This window comes from Grampus griseus (assembly GCF_964374135.1).
Source record: "Grampus griseus genome assembly, chromosome: 15".
Lineage (NCBI taxonomy): Eukaryota > Metazoa > Chordata > Mammalia > Artiodactyla > Delphinidae > Grampus > Grampus griseus.
In genome coordinates, this window is record NC_139009.1 from 78,876,907 (window position 1) to 78,896,458 (window position 19,552).

At 53.2% G+C, this 19,552-nt stretch overlaps 1 protein-coding gene across 1 annotated transcript; it reads left to right on the forward strand.

Annotated features, from left to right (window-relative positions):
• Positions 1–572: 572 nt before the first annotated feature.
• Positions 573–18,158, forward strand: MAL (mal, T cell differentiation protein (MAL blood group)). The gene is made up of 4 exons (XM_082672311.1): positions 573–748; positions 12,797–12,964; positions 14,176–14,301; positions 17,641–18,158. The coding sequence occupies exons 1-4, from the start codon at positions 656–658 to the stop codon at positions 17,713–17,715; spliced, it is 462 nt and encodes a 153-aa protein (XP_082528437.1). The 5' UTR covers positions 573–655; the 3' UTR covers positions 17,716–18,158.
• The last annotated feature ends 1,394 nt before the right edge of the window (positions 18,159–19,552 follow it).

Below are 19,552 nucleotides of genomic sequence, written 5' to 3' on the forward strand. Positions count from 1 at the left end.
CTGTCCTTAATCCATCGCCCGGCAGCTCCACCACAGAGTGATGCGGACCGGCGTGCAGCGTTCCGGGCTCCGGGCTCTGAGGGTGCAGGGAGAAGGAATGGGTGGCCGGAGCTGGTCTCAGCACCGCCTCTGCAGGGCAGGGAACTGGTCTCACGATGAGCCTGGACCCAGAGGTCACGCGTATTAACTAACCCAGCAGAAAGATGAAAGAGCTCCAACTTAGAACAGTTCGAGCAGTGGTGACCCGAGGGGTGCCACGGTGGAGAGTTTGGGGGGAATAGTGGTTGATGGTGATCATTCTTAAGAAATGGCGATCACCTGCAGAGTGCAAAGTGTGCGAAGTGTGCGAAGAGCCTCACCGCGGTAGCTTTGGCTCCGGGTGGGAGGTGGCGCCCAGACGTGGGAATCAGGAGTCAAACCCCCGCCCCAACCTCAGGGTGGTTCAGGGCTGCGCCCTTGGCGCTGGGCAGGTCCCTTGGGGTGCCCCTCAGTCTAGGGCGGGGGCCGGGGCTCCTCCCTCTTCGTCAGGGGCGCCCCTGCTCTTAACCCGCGCGCGGGGGCGCCCTGGCCACTGAGCTCCGCCGGGCAAGCGAGCGCTCAGCGCAGAGCCAGAGCTGCGCGCGTCCTGTTCCGAGGCCGTCGCCAGCCCACCAGCATGGCCCCCTCAGCGGCGTCGGGGGGCAGCAGCCTGCCTAGCGGCTTCGCGGTCTTCATCACCTTGCCGGACCTGCTCTTCATCTTCGAGTTTGTGAGTGGCTGGCGCGCCCCGCGCCCGCGCCGGGGAGGGCGGGATGGGATGGGTCGTGCCGCGCACTCTCCTGGGGGATCCGCACAGCGCGCCGACTGATCCGCAAGCAGCGAGGGTCCCTGAGCCTCGGTAGCCGGGCCCGGGGAGGAAAGACTCTCCCGCACGCCCACCCCGCAGTAATGCTTTGGCCCCTTCTAGCTAACGGCCATGGGGAAACCGTCTCCAAGACTTAGGTGGAAAAAACGAACTCGCAACACGGGTCAGATATCCGAAGCCGGCCCCGGTCCACTCTTTGCGCGCCGGTTTCGATGCTGCGCTCCCGACCTGTCTCCCATGGGCCGAGCAGAGGAAGCCCTTATTGGAGAGCGACGTCCCTGTAGAGGGGCCCAGCTCTTTCCAGGGTTAGGATTTTGCTTCAAAATTTAAAAATCATCAAAAGAAACCTGAGGATTACCAAGCGAACTGTGGAGATTGGGTTGGTGTCATAGGAGGAGCCGAATCCGGATTATTTTCTCTTGAACGTCTCTGGTGAAGGTATTTGCGACAACTTTGATCTGGAACTAATAAAACACTCTGTCGTTTGCTCCGCCACAGCCATGGTGCCCAGTGTGGGGTGTGCGAGGGGAGAGGGACCTGTGAGAGCCGTCCCCGGCCTTGGCTGACTTTGAGCGGTCTGTAGACCTCTGCACCGCGGCTGGTCCCTCCTTACACTGGAGCCGCACAGCCTCGCACGGCTGCAGGAGAGCACTTCCTACTCTGGGCTCCTGTAAAGTGCTCACTGCCGGGAGGCTTCAGACCCGCCTTCAGCCTAAACTCCCCAGGGCCCCAGGGCCTCACCTAAGGGGGTGGGGGGAGCAGGTGCGGTATTTCTTCTGTGGGTGCCGTTCCACGGGCTCCGAGACTCCTTTCCCTGCGTCCCCACCGCAGAAGTGGCTGCCTGGAGAGTCAGCTGGAAAAGAAAACGTCCAAGCCTGTTTAAAAACGGGACCCCAGCTTCTTATCTCCTGACGGTCAGGGAGGGTGTGAACAACAAAGGGATCAGGTTCTGTCATCCATGGAGGGTTGGGGGAAAGGGAAGCAGGGGTTAAGTTTGCTTGATGGTACCATATCAAGGAAGTGACATCTAGGAGACACCCTGGACACCTCTACGCTGAGCCACACCATTTATAGGTAGGGACACCCAGGCCCAGAGTGGAAGGGGCTTGCAGTCACTGGAACATTCCTTCCCCAAATGGCTCATCTCTGCGCTTCCAGTAGCACTTAGCCTGAAAATGAGTAACAGGTGGTTTCTTCAGAGGCTACTGTACTTACAAAGGCAGCATTTGGTGACTGTAAGTGATGATGGCTGGAGGTGAGATGGGGCAGAGAGATTTTTAAGCAACAAAATGACTTGCTCGTATCTCTTGAGTTGCCCTAATGAGTTTTTTACTCTGCCTTTGTAGCTGTTTGGGGAGCATTATAACAAGAATCATAAGAAAGTGTGTTGAGAATTCCCTGGCAGTCCGGTGGTTAGGACTCTGTGCTTCCACTGCCAGGGGCCCGGGTTCAATCCCTGGCTGGGGAACTAAGATCCCGCAAGCCATACGGCATGGTCAAATAAATAAATATTTTTTTTAAGTGTGTTAATCGGGCTTCATGCAAAAGACTCTAGCACACCCTCCTCCTCTTGCCCTGACCTGAACAGGTACATGAACATGTGTGTCACAATAATCAACAGGTGGAAACAGCCCAAATGTCCCATCAACGGGTGAATGGATAAGCAAGCTGTAATATTCCATGCAACAGAATATTATTCAGCTGTAGAAAGGAATGAAGTACTGATACAGGTTGATAAACACTGAAACACTGTTCTAAGTAAAAGAAGCCAGGCACAAAAGGTTACGTAGTGTATGACTGCATTTATCTGAAACGTCCAGAATGGGTAAGTCTATAGAGACAGGACACAAATTGGTGGTTTGCCAGGGGCCGAGAGGAGAGGGAAATTGGGAGCAGCTTAATGGGTATGGGCTTTTCTTTCAGGGTGATGAAAAGGTTTTGGAGTTGACGGTGATGGTTGCACCACATCGTGAGTGTATTAAATGCCATCGAACTGGTCCATTTTAAATGGTTAGTTTTCTGTTGTACCAACTTCAAATCAAATTTTTTCAAGTAAGAACTATTTCAAAAATGACAGAAAAGTATATATACTTTAATAGGCATCCATGTAATTAACACTCAACTTTGTCAAAGCTTAGTATTTTGCCTTATTTACTCTCAGTATTAAGGAAATGGGGCTTTCAGAGGACATCTAAGCCCCCTGGGTATTTTGCTATGATCTTACCTTATCTCTCCTCCCTCCAGCCTCAGGACGACCCCTGGGCTGAATGTTTGTTCAAGATTAGACCTTTACTGCACACCTGACTACCCATGACTACACACGGTGTGGTTGTATATTTTTTCTCGCTTTCTGAAAGTACTGTCACCCCGTACACATCCTTCTGCAACATGCTTTTCATGCAACCTTGTTCTGAGCTTTATACGTGTTGACACTGTTTATTCAGTCTTCTGTTGATGGACGCTTGGGCAATTTCCAATGTGTTGCATTTTGATAGCGCAGCTGGAACCGCCAAAGAACATCCTTGTATTTGCCTCTTTACTTTTGGGAATTTCTTGCGGGAACACACAGAGATTTGACTTGCTGGGTCATAGGGAATGCACACCCTTGTTTTCCCAGATGTTAGCACACTGATGTCCAAAAGGGTTACAACGTACACAGCCAGAAGTGAAGTTTCCAGGAAGCTGATGAAGCTTAATTAAGCTCAGGACCCCCGCTTGCTCAGGACCCTTCCAAGACTCTGACTTACTCTGCGTGCTTTCGTAAAGAGGGTCCCCATATTGTATAACTTCCTGACCCCACCAGCGGCTTATGAAAGTCTCCATTGTTCCTCATCCTGCCACACTTGGTAGAGTCAGACTTTGTAATTTTCTGCTAGTCCAGAGGGTGTGAAATGCTTGATTATTTTTTAACTCTGTGGTCCAGCGAGTCGTTGATTACTCCCAGTCTGTATTCTCATGCCTGACCTCCCAATAGCCTGGGAGGTGCAGATGCCAAACTTTCAGCCTCCAGGACTGAGGGTGGAGCTCTGCCCAGCTCCCAAGACATGCCCACAGAGCAGGGAAGGCTGGTAGCTCGGGCTGGCGCAGGGCAGCTCAACTCTGGCCCTGCACCCCTACCCCTGAGCTCCTGACTTCTGAGAGTTGCAGGGTCTTCATGGGAAGGGGAAGGCAGGCCCAACCAGGTGGTGTGACCCTGCCCCCGTGAGCACCCCAGAGCCGCAGAGGCCATGCCGCTGTTGCAGGCGGTGGGGTCAGAGGTGTACCCCCATTCAGGTGCAGGTGGAACGCCCAGTGTGCCCCCTCCCACAACAACTCCGCCTAGGGCTTTGCTTCTGGTCTGTTCCCGCACTGCCACCCAAGGACATTTTTCCTTTTCGAGCCAAGGCTCTGTCTCCCCATCCTCGTCTTCCCTCTAAGCCAGGGGCTTCGGGACACTTGGGACATGTTCAGAAAATGGGATGTTAACATAGGATGTTTTTTGTCTCAGCTCTGGCCAGCTCTGGTCTCCCCAAGTGCCGGGAGAAACGCCTCCCTTTTGAAACTTGTGAAGGGGATACCTGAAAACAGGTTATGTAATAATCTTTAACCCAACTGCCTCTTCCCCAGCCTGCTAGAGATGGAGCCGCTGATAGAATGGCTGGACCTTGAGAGAATATTTCTTTGGAAAGAGTGTGCGCACCTCAGAGTGTGCCCTTTGGGGGGCGGGGGTGGGAGTTGGAAGCCACCCGGAATCAGCTGGCAGTGTCGATTCTTACAGTGAACTGGACATAGTAGTTACTGAAATGAGACTGCTTCTAGGACCCAAAGTGACTGGGGACTTTTTATTATTTGAGAGTGACCAGAAAAATCCTGGGACTGGGGGGGCGGGGGGGGCAGGATGACAAAGCACTTTTCTGACGGGTGGTCCACGTTCTGGCTACACTGGGAAGGCAGCATGAGGACCCCTAGGAGATGAGAGATTTAGAATCACAGAAACCTAGTTTTCAAGAGGTGGGGGGAAACTGAGGCTCAGAGAGGGGAGGCAGCTCGCCTGGTACCTCCATCTCCAGTGGTACTTCTTGCAGTGACAGCAGAGCTCTCGCAGGTTGCTGCATTCACCCAAACACCCACGATGAACTTCCGTCTACAGCAGAAGGGACCCCACTGCCCACCTGGCAGCCCTGGGCAAGGCCTGGTTCCCTCTTCTCCCCCCAAGGGAGTGAAGGGACAGCTCGGAGCCACTGGGGAGCTCACAGCTGCCTAGGCCTTATTGTCAAAAACACCCTGGAGGTCCTGAGTCGCTAGGTCCTGGGCCGGCCCAAGAATCTGCATTTGATAAGCACTGCACGGCCCGCATCATCCAGCTAGGTTTGGAGTGGTCGACGGGAGGCCAGTCTACCCCTCAGCGTTAAATGGGCGACATGATACTGGAGATGGCTCTCAGTGAAAGGCTTGGGCAAGAAGCCAGGTGCCCTGAGTTTCTCCTGGGCTCGGCAGAAGCACCCTCTCTGCTCCTGGGGAAACATTCCTGCTGCCCCAGCCAGGGACCTCTCCTACAGTCACCAGAGAGTGCGGGCCGGCCCTGCTGCCAGCGCAGGACGGTGGCAGAGCCTCACTTCCCTGGCTGTGCCCACTGACTCCTGGCCCTGTGTCTCTCCTCGTGTTGCAGGCCCCTCCCTGGAGCTGTTTAGAAGGAGGTAAGGGTACTGCTGGGTTTTCTTTCCTCTTCTCTAAAGGGAGGGGAAGAATTATAGATAGAGGTCTCTCAGGGGTTTGTCCTTGGAGCTGAGAAGTGACTTTTCCAGGTTTTCAAGAATGGGAGGCCTGCTTTGATCCAAAGTCAGTGACTGAGCTGTTCTCTGGAAACCGCTAAGCGTGATGATGCAGCTCAGCTCCAGGATCCTCATGCGTATGTCGTCACAACCAAGCTGCCTTGAAACAGATCGCTTTTACGCTTTCCATAGGTCACCCGCAACTCGACGCAGATGGGCCCCCCTCTCTGTCCGAGTGCTTTCAGAAGAGAGTAGGCAGGTTCCAGATGCCCCTGCAAGGCACAGCTCACACTCAAGTCAGGCCAGGACAAAGGATGGCTGTTGTACCCACTCCCTCCATGCTGGCTGCCAGGGCGCGTTGGGGACGTGTGCTGTGCTGCCAGCCAAGGCTGGTTCTGCAGAGCCTTAGGAATAGCTTGTGTTTTTTGTTTGTTTGTTTGTTTTTAATTGAAGGATAGTTGATTTACGTTGGGCCAATCTCTGCTGTACAGCAAAGTGACTCAGTTATACACATACAGACATTCTTTTTTAAAATATTCTTTTCCACTATGGTTCATCCCAGGAGACTGGGTATAGCTTCCTGTGCTATACGGTAGGACCTCGTGGTCTATCCATTCTAAATGTAATGGTTTGCATCTACCAACCCCAAGTTCCCAGTCCATCCCTCTCCCTTCCTCTCCCTTGGCAACCACAGGTCTATTCTTTATGTCTATAAGTCTTTTTCTGCTTTGTAGATAGGTTCATTTGTGCCCTATTTTAGATTCCACATGTAAGTGGCATCATATGGTATTTGTCTTTCTCTTTCTGACTTACTTCACTTAGTATGACAATCTCTAGTTGCATCCATGTTGCTGCAAATGGCATTATTTCGTTCTTTTTAATGGCTGTGTAGTATTCTATTGTATGTATGTACCACATCTTCTTTACCCAAGGAATAGCTTGGCTTTGCTCTGGACTCAGGACACTTTATCTGAGGGAAGGGCTGGGCATGGGAACTGGGCCACCTGGGGCCCGCCTCCAGGCAGGATGGGGCCAGCCAGTCTGGACCTGGATGGGGGCTGGGGACTGACTCCCCCTGGATTCCGTGCTGAGCCCTGGCTTCCACCCCTGATACAAGCCCAGCTGCGCTTCCTCTTGGCTCAGCTTGGCGCTTTGGACCAGAGGCCCCTGGACTTGGCGCTTTGGACCAGAGGCCACCAGGGTCAGGCACTGATGAGAGGCCCCAGCAGGTGCTCTCTCCGGATGCTCATGAATGTGAGGACAGCAGGTGAATGACAGCCCTGGTCCCTGAAGCACTGATGCCTTGGGTAGGTGTGGGCCAGCTCCTCACGGGTTCCAGACTATTCCTCAGAGCACGCAGCAGGGCCCTGGTACTCTCTGCATTGTGAGGCTCTGACCTGTCTTCTGCATTCTGGTGGGAAGCCGTGGTTCCTGGTAGCTTCTGGATGGGTAGCTTCTAGTGGCATAACTACTTCCTAGGGTAATGTAGTGGCCTTGATTCTCTGTCCCTCCCACCATGTGAAAAATATTCTGTTCACGCTGGGGCAAAACAACCCTTGTGTTGAATCATTTTAATACACCAAGGTCCTAGGACCTAGAACATACATGTAGGAACTAAAAGAAAAGCCTTGGCACCAGCCATCACACATTGATGTGCATGTGCAGTGAGAAAAAGGGCCACACGGCCAGTCTCAGCTGACCTGAAATTCCACACTGGAGCCTTGGTTCCTATTAGAATACAGTCAGGCTGGGAGGGGAGGGGGCAGAAAGAGAGGGCGGGGGGGAAGGGGGAGAAGTACCCCCGCATGCTAATGACCAGTGCTATGGAGGGGGGTGGGTACTCACCTGAGGGAAGAGGGACTCAGGCCTGGATGGGGGGGGCCACTTCCCAGTCCACACTCACCCTGTTAATATCAACTACAGACGTGAACCCACACCCTGTCTTTTTGAATCCCAGACCTCTATCCTCCTCTTCACAAACAGACTCAAGGTCCCCTGAGTCCTGGTCTCACCCTCAGATTAAAGGGACATTATCTAAGTCTATATTGGGAGGGTCATGTAATGATGGTTCCCCAGAAGGAAGGAGCCTGCTGACAATGGGACCAGGAGGGCAGAGCACCTGGCATAGGTAAACTGAGTCACGAAGCCTCAGCGGCATTCCTGGCGTTCACCATGGGAATAGACTCAGAGGTCAGACTCCTCAGTGGGCAGAGGGGGAGGGGGTCCCCACAGAGAGAATCTCTGACCTGCCCCAGATACCTCCATGCGGTCCAAGGAGAGGACGCTGTGCAAATTTCTGGGCTCTTTCCCTCTCCTTGGCAGAGGTGTTCAGCTGGTCACCCTCCCTGGGGCCCTGACACTCACCAGGACCTGCCTCTGCCCTTGGTGGCCCCAGAGCTGCTTGAGTGGGACTCGGCAGCAAGACTGGAGGAGAGAGGCCAGGACGGGCGAGATGGGCTCCATTTACTAGTGTGTCTTTGAATAAAGTCTGTCTCCCTGGACATACCTGCCCCCAGTGCTGCCATTTCCTCTCAGTATCTGTTAAATGCATAAGTGAATGAATGAATGAATGGGTGGCTGAGTAAGCGAGAGGTGAAGGAAGGCTTTCCTTACTTGCTGGGAGCCCAGCTCCTCCATACAAGGGTGGTGGGGCTCATATGAGAACTAGCGTTTGCTTCCTGCTGTCTCTGCTTTTCAGAACAGGAAGAGCCCCCAGCCTCCCCCTCAGACCCCTTTTCGTGGGTCTTGGGGAAGATTTCAGTGCTCTGACCTCCCTCTCTCTATACTCTCCTGCTGCCTGTTGCCTAAGTCCTCTTGACCTGGTGCCTATCCCCTTCCCTGCAGTAGCTCAGCCTCCAGACATACACGCACAAGAAAACGCCCTCTGCTCTACCTCACGGAAAGACTGCTTGTTTTAGTCAACCAAGGCTCAGAGCTGGGACTGCTGCTTCTCCTGGAACACCGTTACTCTACTGGCCAAGTCACCTGCATAGGCCCTCCCAGCATTGCAGTGACCCCTGACTGCCAAAAGAGTTCAGTGGATAGAGACACTTCCAGAAACACAAACTGGAGTTGCTCTTCCTGGTGGCCTTGGGAGAGCACCTAAGGGCTCGGAGCTCTCGGCAGCCGGGACAAGTCTCATCGGTGTGTCCATCTCTCTTCTCCCTCCTGGGGAGGTGGTTTTTGCCCACCTGACCGAAGTAGCAGGACTGCCAGGGCTGGGTGCGCCACCTGTGTTCTGTGGCCAGTTTCCTTCTCAAGAGTTCAGGGCACAAGTTCCTATTCACATACATGTGCCCTTCAAGACCACACCGTGCCCTCGGAGCTTGGGAATTCTGACACTGGGCCCCGAGGGACTTACTACCGGGTGTGTGTGTGAACAGCCCCACGTGGACGTCCTCCTTGGGTCACGTCTTGCCTTGTTATGGGAAGACTGCCTGCTTGTGGTAACCCTGACAGAGTAAAATGAGCCCCAGAAAAATATTCAGAGAATTTGAGCGATTCTTCTGCCTTGAACTCGATGATCCAAGTCCTGCCGCAAAAACACTGGACAATTGTGGACCCAGAGCTCTCAGCCCTGCACAAGCAATGGAGACACCCTACCAATCTCAAGAATGTGCCGGAGGAGTCCTTTTCCCACTTCTGTAACCGGAGCTCATTGTTGGAAGGAAGGCTTTCACATATTTTTTATGTCCTTTGTGTTCCCTTCGGCAGAGGCAGACACATTTTCCTCAGCTTTTGATTTCTGGGAGATTTTAGGTTTTTCTCTTTTTGATGCTTCTGAAGTTATTTTAAAATTCTGGGTCCCCACAAGGTCTGGGGGGGGATAATTGTGCAAGTTGAGATCTTGACCTACTGGGGTTTTCACGTGGTTACAGGAGAGGCTTCGCCCCATCGTACGACAGTTAAGACAGCAAGTACTTAGAGCACTCGCCGCGTGCCAGGCGCCTGTAGATATAAACTCATTTCACCCCGGTCCCATTGGGTGGGCACTACTGCTATCACTATTTTTCAGATAGGGACCAGAGAGGAAGTAACCTGCCCAGAGACAACCAGTGACCCAGCAAAATGTGGCAGAGCTGATTCAGATTCAGTAATTCTGAAGCCTACACCCTTAACCACCCTGGCCTGCCTCCTCTGGATTGATTCAGAGAAGAAAAGAAAGAACCTACTCTTGAGTTCACGTGAGACCTTCCCCAAGACCATCTCCTGAGGAAATTGTTTTCACAAAAATCATGTGATGGGGTAGACCGCCGATTAAAACTTTTTTAAGTCCTTGGAAACTTTTTGTCTGGATTTGTACGATATCCTTGGTTCTTACAGAACTTCACCTCTGCTCAGCCTCCACAAGCACACTGAATGAAAGATGGGCGGTTTCCAGGCCTGAAACACCAGGGTGGGTAGAGGCCTCAGATCCCCAGCTCCACCCCATTCCTGGATACTGCGGCTGTGTCCCCGTGTCTAGAGGACACCCAAGGACGAGCGACTCTCACGTTCAGAGCAAGACAGGGATGGAGAGGCTTAAGGAGAGGAAAGGAAACTTTGTATCAGAGCCAGTGAGGAACTGGAGAGGCCTCTTGGCCGGCATTGCTGGACGTTGGAGACAGGAACCATTTCTCCTTGTTTGACAGGAGTTACCAAAACTCCATCCATGGACCGCTTGTGTTATGGAAACATACTCCAAAGCCTTTGGCAAAGAGCCTGGGATGTTTGCTTCTTGTCCTATCACTCTGCTTCTCTCCTTGGCATGAGACCTGGGCACTGGGGTTTTCGAGGTGACCCAGGCGATTCCAGTGCAGAGTGAGGGCTGAGGACCACTGAGCCCTAGTCCAGGCCCCACCCCCGTTTTCTAGCGTGGGGATCTGGGACCCAGAGAGCGAGCTCAAGTCTGGTGACTCTCGGGCCACTCAGCTAAGAGATGTCATGCAAGACGGTGACCTGGGCACAGGTGAGGGTGGTGGGAATCTGGCCTGTTGACGGAGATGAACGGAAACTGGGGCCATGCCTCCACCTGTGTAACTGATGTGTCAAAACGATGGCCTCTCAGCGTGCTTCCTGAGAGCTGGGAGCCCCTCCGGGTTCTCTTTAGGAAGGGAAGTGCTTGAACCCTCACCTACCCCTTTGCTCTTGACAAATATTTGGCCAGTGGGGCTCTGAGGCCAGGGTGCAGTGGACACTCCCTGCCTGGGATGCCTTATCTCCTAGGTGTGGGTGCTGTACTTGCTCTGTTTGCTCTCTGCAAACTTTGTAGGTGGAGTGAGGCAGGCACTGGCTTTGCCCCGTGATTCATGCTGAATCTCGGCTTTCCACTGAGCAGGGCCTGGCACGCCTTTGAGGTGGCCCAACGATCAGTCCTGTGTGAAGGTCACCCTTCCTCAAGCCGCACTCCCTGCCCCTCCTTGTTCCCCAACCTCGTGCCAACTCACGGCCTTCCCAAGCCCTCACTGCTGCTGCAGCATCCTTTGGGCTTGGCATGTACCCTTTCCTCCCCTGGAAAGCCTCGTCCTGCGTCTTGCGTCTTGCGCCCTGCGTCCTGCGTCCTGCGTCCACCTCTCCCTTCAAGACTCAGTTAGGGCCGTGTCCCAGTCGGGACTGCCTTGCCCAATCATCCTGCGCTGTCACTGGCTGACCATTTACAGTGGAGGAAGCCAGGGCCCGACAGGTGGAACCACAGGCTACAGCATCCTCCAGCGGGTGCGGTGGAAAGGCCCTCTCACGTCGTGTGCCAGCAGCCCTCTGCTCCCAAGATGGGCAAGCCAGTTCCACCCTCTTCTCCATGCCACACTCTCGTGCCTTCTAAAGCCAAGTCTGTCTCAGCCATCGGCACGATCACATCCTTTTGTTAAGCGTCCCTTATGAAAAAGTCCCAGCAATCTGTTTGATCTTAAAAGCAACTATGGATGAGTCTACACACACATCTTACTCTACAGCAGTCTGAGGATTTTTATTTAGTCGATTTTGCTCCACTTATTGTAAGTTGGCAGAGATGCCCACATATGATTCATCAGACCCAACTTGGTTTTCATAACTCCAGATTCTTCACTGCACTGATTTTCCTACCCAAATGTGATGGTTTCCTGAAGCTTCTCAGCTAAGAGGCTCAGAGAACACCTGGGGAAGTGCTATCTCTTACCCAGCAAGTGGGCAGCAGGTGCAGGGAGACAAGGTCAGGGTACCACATGCATTTACACCCCAGGGAATGCAGGGCTAGGAGGGCAGCCCGTCCTCAGCCCCCAGAGCCTCAGGAGGATGGCGCTAAGCTCTGCAGTACCTTGGACCCTGTGACTATCTCCACCCGTGTCCCAGCCCAGTCCTTCTCTGGGTGGGGTCGGTGGAGGAGGCTGAGGTGACTTCACTGGGATGGAGAGGGACAAGGAGAATGGAAGACAAGTACAGGAAATCCCAGCTTGGGTTGTACCTTGTCCACAGGGGGAGCCGGACTATACCATTGAGATTATGAACCCCAAGTCTGTCCTTATGCTTCTCTTGAAAACATGGGGCTCCCTGACCCTGAGGACACCAAGTGGGATGTCTTCTGGATAATGACAGGGGGAGGAATGCTTCTCCCACCTCTGAGGAGACCAGGCTGACCTGGGCCCTCCCCACTCCAACCCCATCTCCAAAAGTCAGAGAACTTCTGGGACTTGGGGATTTAAAGGTCAAGTTTTTTTCTTAAATGCTAATGATATAGTATGGCTAATTTGTTTTGCCAAGTAAAGACCAAAAGAATCAGCTGGCCACTACCATTTTATAAAAGAAAGAATATTTGGGGGAGTTTCCTGGTGGTGCAGTGGTTAGGACTCAGTGCTCTCACTGCCATGGCCCCGGGTTCAAGCCTTGGGCCACAAGTCGTGCAGTGTGGCCAAAACAAAACAAAAAGGATATTTGTCTATAAAAAATACCAGGAAGGATATAATCTCAGAGTTTGCCCTTCTACTAAAGAACACTGGATGGCCTAAGTCCTTTCTAGGGGTAACAAATTATTTTTTTTGGGGGGATAACAAATTTTTAATTCAAAGGTGCCTCTGTCTCCCCATCTCACAGACGGGTCAGTACCACACTCCCAGGGATGTTGTGAGGATTGACTGAGTTACCATTTATAGAGTGCCCCCGGTTCCCCAGCGTGACCTCTGGGTCTGGTCCTGCCTGGGTGTGGGCTCTCCCGGTCTGACCCTCACCCCTTCTCTCCCTCCCTCTGCAGGTCTTTGGGGGGCTGGTGTGGATCCTGATTGCCTCGTCCCATGTGCCCATCCCACTGATCCAGGGCTGGGTCATGTTCACGTCTGTGTCTTGCTTCATAGCCACCACTCTACTGCTCTTCCTGTACCTAATTGGTGCCCACGGCAGCAGAACTTCCTGGATCACCCTGGTGAGTCCCGGTCCTGCGATGTTTGAGGTGGGAGTGGGGTGGGGTGCGGCATCGGAGCGTCGCCCCTGGTAGGTTGGCTTGGCCGGTGCTGGGTGAGGTGCCCCGTACACGTCTCCCACCCATGCGCCAAGGCTGAGCCGGGCAGGCCCTCAGATCCGAGCTGCCCATAGCAGCCCAGGGCTCCCCGCCGCAGGAGGTCGGGCAGAGGTGAAAGGCAGAAGCGGACTGTCACTGTCACCGCTTGATCCTCTGTGGGCCTGCTCTGCTTTCTCCCGGGTGAACGCCCTTTTCATGCAAACCGGCAGCCCAACAATCCTCCCTGTACCTCCTGCACCTGCCAGGGGCCAGCTGGCATCTCCCACCACCCAGAAGGGCTGGCTTCCATTTCGGGGGAGGGGACAGGGTGCTGGGGGCTGGTCCTGGCTGCCCAGCATGAGGCCACGCTCACTGCCCAGCTCTCAGTCACCACCTTCTAGAGCAGGGTCACCAGAGAGGGACTTGGCCCAGGAAGAGGGAAGGCCTATGATCGCTCTTGCACATGAATTCTGCTTTGAGGCCCATGAAGGGGGTAAACTTACACGTGGGCCACCTGCCCTTACCTCCCCTGGAAGCGGGTGGGGCTGTTAGCCAGGCCTCTTAGTCTCAAAGGGCCTCCAACCTAGACCTTAGAAACCACCTCCAAATCGTAACTACTCAAAAACCTGTTCTAGCGCTTTTCTGCTTTTAAAACGTACCTGGAGCCCCAATCCCTGGCTCCCCCCAAGAAAAAGCTAACAACAACACAACAGTGAAAACGGCCTGAGCCTCTCACTCTGTGTTGGCCACCAAGGCCACACCCGAACTGGGGACTGTGACTGCAGCTGACACTTCTCAGGTCCAGAACCAATTTCTACCAATCCCAAAGGGCCACCTCCCCACCCCTTACTAGATCCCACCTCAAGGGAAAGCAGTATCCTTCCTCCATCAAAGTCCTTACTCTGGCCCCAAACCAGTGAGATAACTCAGCTCGGCCGCTCTGGTTAATCAATGTCTCTGAGGAGGGGGGCTGGGTTGGGGGGTGTCAAAGGAGTAGCAGATGATGACGGGGGACCGGGTCCTGGGGTGGGTCCCCCGTCATCTGAGGGGCGGACAGGCCCTGCTGGGACCACAGCTGCCCCACATCTCCATATCTGGGTGCCCCACCTGTCTAGTGGCCTTTTCTCACCCTGCAGGATGCAGCCTACCACTGTATCGCCTCCCTGTTTTACTTTGGTGCCTCTGTCCTGGAAGCTTTGGCCGCCATCGAGCTGCAAGTGGGCTTCACCTACAAACATTACCATGAAAACATCGCTGCTGTGGTGAGTCCCCAGTCAATTTGCCCTGTTCACAGCTCCCACTGAAAAGGTTCTGAGTGGAAGGCTGCCCGGGCCCTCCCGCATTTTTTTAGTTCACTAAATTTTGAATAAAATAAACCTTCTCCTCATTTCTGAAGAAACAAAGCCTCAGAAAAGGGAAATGATGTGCCCCAGACTCCCTCAGCCATCAGTCAGTGCTGCACTGCCCAGGCCTGCACTGCCCAGGGGTCCAAGCCTGGTTGGGCTTTGAGGCAGATGCGGGAGGAGACATGACCGTGGGGCCTGGCACTGTCTTGGGCCCTTGTGAACAATCTTGCTTACCCCTCATGACACCGCTAGGAGGGAGGTGCCATTATACCCATTTCACAGATGGAGAACTAGGGCCTTAAGAGCATGCACAACCTGCCCCAGGGTCACCCAAGGTCAAATGTGATGAAACACCACGAGATGTCCGCCCCAGGTGCCAAATCTGTGCCACCCCCGCCTCTCTTTGGGAAGGGTAGAGCAGAGGCTGAGAGAAAACCCACAGGGTGGGCGCAGTTGGGCTCTGGGAAGGGGGTTAGTGAGGGTGCCCTTCCTGTCCCCAGAGGGAGGGGTCTGGGGGAAAGCTCCTCAAAGCCTGTCTGCTGGTCCCCAGGGGCCCACCCCCTTCCCTGGGGAAGCCACACACTCCCCTCAGCTCCCAGCCGCTCTCCAGTTCCGTAAGCATGGCCACCTCCTGGTTCCTGGCATCCCCTCAAATGTCCCACCGTGTGGGACCCTCCCCCGTGTGGGCTCATCTCCCAAGGTGGCTGGTTCCTAACCAGGAGCACAGCCAGGCAGCACCTTGGGTGTTCTTCCCTCTCTTGGGAGACTGGTCATCTGCCTCCTCCCTCACCCTCAAATGACTATTTCATCGCCCCCTCACAAGAGAACCCACACACACCTCCCCCATCCCAAGCCCAGAAGCCTCGTCTCTGAACAGACATCAGCCAGGCATTTGACAATCGTTTCTGTAAAATTACTGCAGAAGAGGGCAGTGAAATGGAGATGGAATGTGGGTAGTGGGCCAGCCCTTGACTGAGCAACGCAGGAGCGGGGAGTGAATGACCTGCCCACTGGGCAGATATCTAGTTGGGAACCACTGGGCTCTACCAGGCTCTACCCTATTCTGACTTCTCCCTTTTACTTTCCATCAAAATGCAGCATAAACAGGCATCCAGGGAGGTGACCTGGAAGCACGGGTACAACCTGATGAATTCCCATAATGCACCCATGACTCATAGTTCACAAGCCCTCCGTGTAGCAAAGCATCCAGGTTAAGAAACAACATGACAAGCAGCCCCTTCTTGTCCCGCTGCGGTCACTGGGCCCCTGGACTGAGGATAAGCGCTGGCCTGGTTTCCAGCTCAGGTTCCACTTCCCCTGCTTTGCATTCTCATGAGCGTGACGCGCCTTCTCCCGTGTCTGGCTTCTCTCTCTTCGCCTCCCGTTCGTGAGGCTCCTCCACACTGCTGGGTGGGGATGCAGAGGTTCGTCCTCTGTGCTGTTTAGTGCTCCACTGAGGACCGTACCAACATCTATTTATCCCTGCCACGACGGATCACGTCCCCACGTCTCTGGGAGCTGAGCTGGAGAACCATGAGGAGGCCCAGGCAAAGTCAGCAGGGCTGGAACCAGGAATCCACACGTTGCCAGCGGACGGAAACGCTGGGCTGGAGCCCCCCGGGGGAAATATGAACCCAGTTCAATGGAAACTCACACCTTTCTGTTCAAAACATCAGTTTGTGTCCGTGCACATGGGAGACGGGATCATGACGACACGCTCAGGATTTAACCCCAGACCCTGCCCAACACCCACATGCCCCTCCCATGGTCTCAGGGTGGGGCGGGGCTGCGGCAGTCCGGGGATGTGACCTCCCGCACACCCCTGGCCTTTGGGAGCATCTGGCCTCCTCTCACCCCTCTGGGGCTCCTCACTTGCCTCAAAAGCTGAGCTTCTCCCTCTTTCCTCGGCTGGCAGCAGAGAATCTGCACCAGAGGGATCCCTGGGATTGGTGAGAGTTGCCTGAGAGTAGCTGGAAATTTCTGGAGAAATCTAGAGGTTTCTGGATCTTAACTGTGGTGGGCAATAATGGCAGCTGTTCAGGGAGAGGGGTTTTTAAGGGCCTAAGTTCATGTCCATTCATGGCCCCGGCTCTCCATGTTCCGTGTGCCATTTCTTGACCCCCCTTTAAAGTAAGTGTTTCCTGTTCCTGTGGGGACTTCTGAGGTGCTCCTGCCAAGGGTCTCCGTTGGGCTCGGAGTCCCCGACACAATACACTGCTCCCTCCTGATGCACAGGGGGGTCTTCGAGGGGCTTCTCACTCGTGTGTGACTGCTCCCTTCAGACAGGGTATTTGATTCCCAGATACATTTTCTTACCTTGGTTATTAAATAACTCAGGTTACTTACCGCCTCCGGCAGTGAGGGTGAGGGTTCGCCCAGGTGTGGAGGCAGCGGAAGAGCAGGCACAGTTACGGCTGATTTTAGGGGAATTTTCAACAGTCACGGGAGTGTAGCCGCCCTGATGTTATGCCTGGGTTAGAAACTCCTGACCCTACACCCAAGGTCACAAGCCAGGTGCAGATATTTGCTTGGGAGCAGGCAGCCCTCAAGGCCGGCCACCCAGAGCAGGGTGATAGGACAGATGGTGCCCAGGTGCACAACAGCAGGTCAGAGCCTTGACAGGGCACAAAGTGACCTTTTGCCACATTCCCCAGCCTCTGCTCCCAGTAGTAGCTTTCTCAGGAAGCTCCCTCCTTTTGCCAAAAGCTCAAAATCCCTCCTCTCCATCCCAGTCCCTCACTTCCTGTGGCCTGGCTCCCTGGCCCATGCTTGTGCAATTCAGAATCTTAGAATAAAATTCTGGTCGGGGTCTGAACACGTCCAGGCGGCAAACCCATGTGTTCAGGCTCTCTTAGCCGAGGCCGCTGGGATCACAGCTGGTGGACTCTGGTCTTATCGGTGTGCAGGCAGGAAGTTTTCCATGAAGAGCCCTTCAATCATCACTTGAAGGGTCTCTGAGGACCCTCGTTTCCAGTTGGATGGTACCAATATGATGATGTGTGACGGCAAATAGTTGACCTTGCACACCAAGTTCAGTATATCATTAGGTCACCTGGAGTCTGTGCTGAGGGCGTTCTGGGTCGCACCTAGGCTCTGCAGGAAAGCATATCTGCGTGTGTGATGGGAAGCAGTGGCAGTCCACAGACGTAAGGGCTGTCGATCGCAAGCCATGCACGTGGCGACCCCAGTGTGCACAGCCCATGCCTTTCCCTCTCCCCATGCACGGCCATTAATTGTCACTTATCTTGCTTTCAGGTGTTTTCATTCGTAGTCACTCTGCTGTACGTGGTCCATGCAGTGTTTTCTTTAATCAGATGGAAGTCTTCCTAAAGCAGCAGAAGAACTTTAGCTGAAAACCAAGAGGGTTATTAACTGACCGGCCCGCCTTCCAGCATAACACTTTAGAATGCAGAAATGTTCCTGATAGTGGGTAAAGAAAGAGGTTTACTCTCCCATATACCTTCATGTCAGAGTACTGAGCTGTCTTTCCAAGATCGTTTCCTATTTGAAAGGGGGCAGTGGGAGTGGGAAGTGAGGAACGTGATCTGAGAGACCACAAAACTGGACTGCTGACTCCTGGACCGGATCGTGAGAACCGTCTACTGGAATTTTCCTCCGGCTCTTTTGAGTGTCCATCTTGCAGCAAGTTTCTCTGTCTTCAAGAATATTCTACCTGTCATGGGGAATAAAAATCACCCAACAAATACTTGCAGATGTCCACAGTGGGATGTGATAAACCTTTGAAATACTTTATAAAGTACCTTTATGTTCAATACTTTCATGGGGGTGTTTTTCAGTTGTTTTTTTTTTTTCATTCTCCAGCATAGAGAACACAATCATGTCAGCTTTCTGAGGAATCCTTGGTTTAGACCAGATCTCTGGAGGCAGCATCAAAGGGCAGTTCAGGTGACCGTGTGCCCAGCCACTGCATCTCAGAGAGACCACCGTGGGTATCCCATCCTCCCCAGGAACCAGGGAGGTCAGAGGGCTTCGCCATCTCTGGAAACTAACCAAGTACCAGCCTGGGTGACCCCCTCTTTTTCCTACAAAACAGAGGGGTGGGTCCGTGCTAAATTAGAAAATCCTTAAGCCAAAAGAAAACAGGGGCAGAAGGTTCTTCTCACTCTCTATGAAGCTGATCAGAAATGTTCTGGGCAGTATCTTCCCTGTTCTATTCCCATTAGGAACGTGGATAAGAAACTGTTTTTAGAATTTCCTTGGACCACACTGTTGGAGAGAAAGGGGACCGGGCCACAGTGTGAAAGGAAGTAGTATGACAAGTGGCAGTGCTACCTTTCAGGTATGAGATGTCTGGGTCGGGAGGAGAAAGGATGATTAGGAAGGAGGGCACTCAGCAAGGAATCCTGAAAACTCCGCTCCCGTTACGAAATGATCCTTCATTAAAGGAAGGTAATGATGTTCTAGAGCTGGGACGCCAGAACAGGTGTCTCAAAAGCTGGTCACGTTCCAGCGTGGAGGTGCAGATGCAGAGGCTGCACGACTGCTGGCTAGCGGGCACGCAGAGCAAAGATTGAAGCCTCAAGCAGAGGTCTGACTAGTGGACGTGTTACTCCCCTTCCAACATGGGGACCCTGTGACTAAACTGGATCTCAGTGGTATCTTCAGGAGCTGTTATCCCAGGGTAATTGTACCAGAAAAGGCCACTTTCACCGAGTCCACTTAAATTTAAGGTAAAATTTTACATTATTAGGAGCAAAAGGTGATTGGGGCTATATCCTGAAAAATACAAGTTAAGAAATGATAGGAAGTTTGTCACGTGTTTAACAAAATTTGCTACCAGGTGTTGACTGAGGGAAGTCTACAATTTTTTCGTCACGCACCAAGATGCTAACAGAAGCTCACATTCGACCCCATCAAAAAAAAAAGAAACCAGAGGCTTAGTCGAATTTCCCAAGGGTTTCTCAGTGTTTTTTCAATTATCCTCTTTAAAGGAAATTTGATGTGCTCTTTCTCTACTTTCCCTTTTTCAGTTGGGAACTGTCTAATTCTAAACCCTCATTAATCCCAAGCTTTGCAGAAGATTCTCTGACATGACCTTCTCATTCCTTCTATCCTGAGTCATTTTTATAATTTGCAGTTTCACTGGGCATTCGACTTGCCTCCTCTTGCTTTGGGTGTAATAAGGGTGGGCAGCCTCAAGAAATGC

What these genes read in the sequence shown, in the direction of transcription:
- MAL (XM_082672311.1), top strand. Translation starts at nt 656, where the DNA reads ATGGCCCCCTCAGCGGCGTCGGGGGGCAGCAGCCTGCCTAGCGGCTTC. An exon ending in TGCTCTTCATCTTCGAGTTT is followed by an intron (nt 749 to 12,796) that starts GTGAGTGGCTGG and finishes CTCCCTCTGCAG; the next exon opens with GTCTTTGGGGGGCTGGTGTG. An exon ending in ATGAAAACATCGCTGCTGTG is followed by an intron (nt 14,302 to 17,640) that starts GTGAGTCCCCAG and finishes TCTTGCTTTCAG; the next exon opens with GTGTTTTCATTCGTAGTCAC.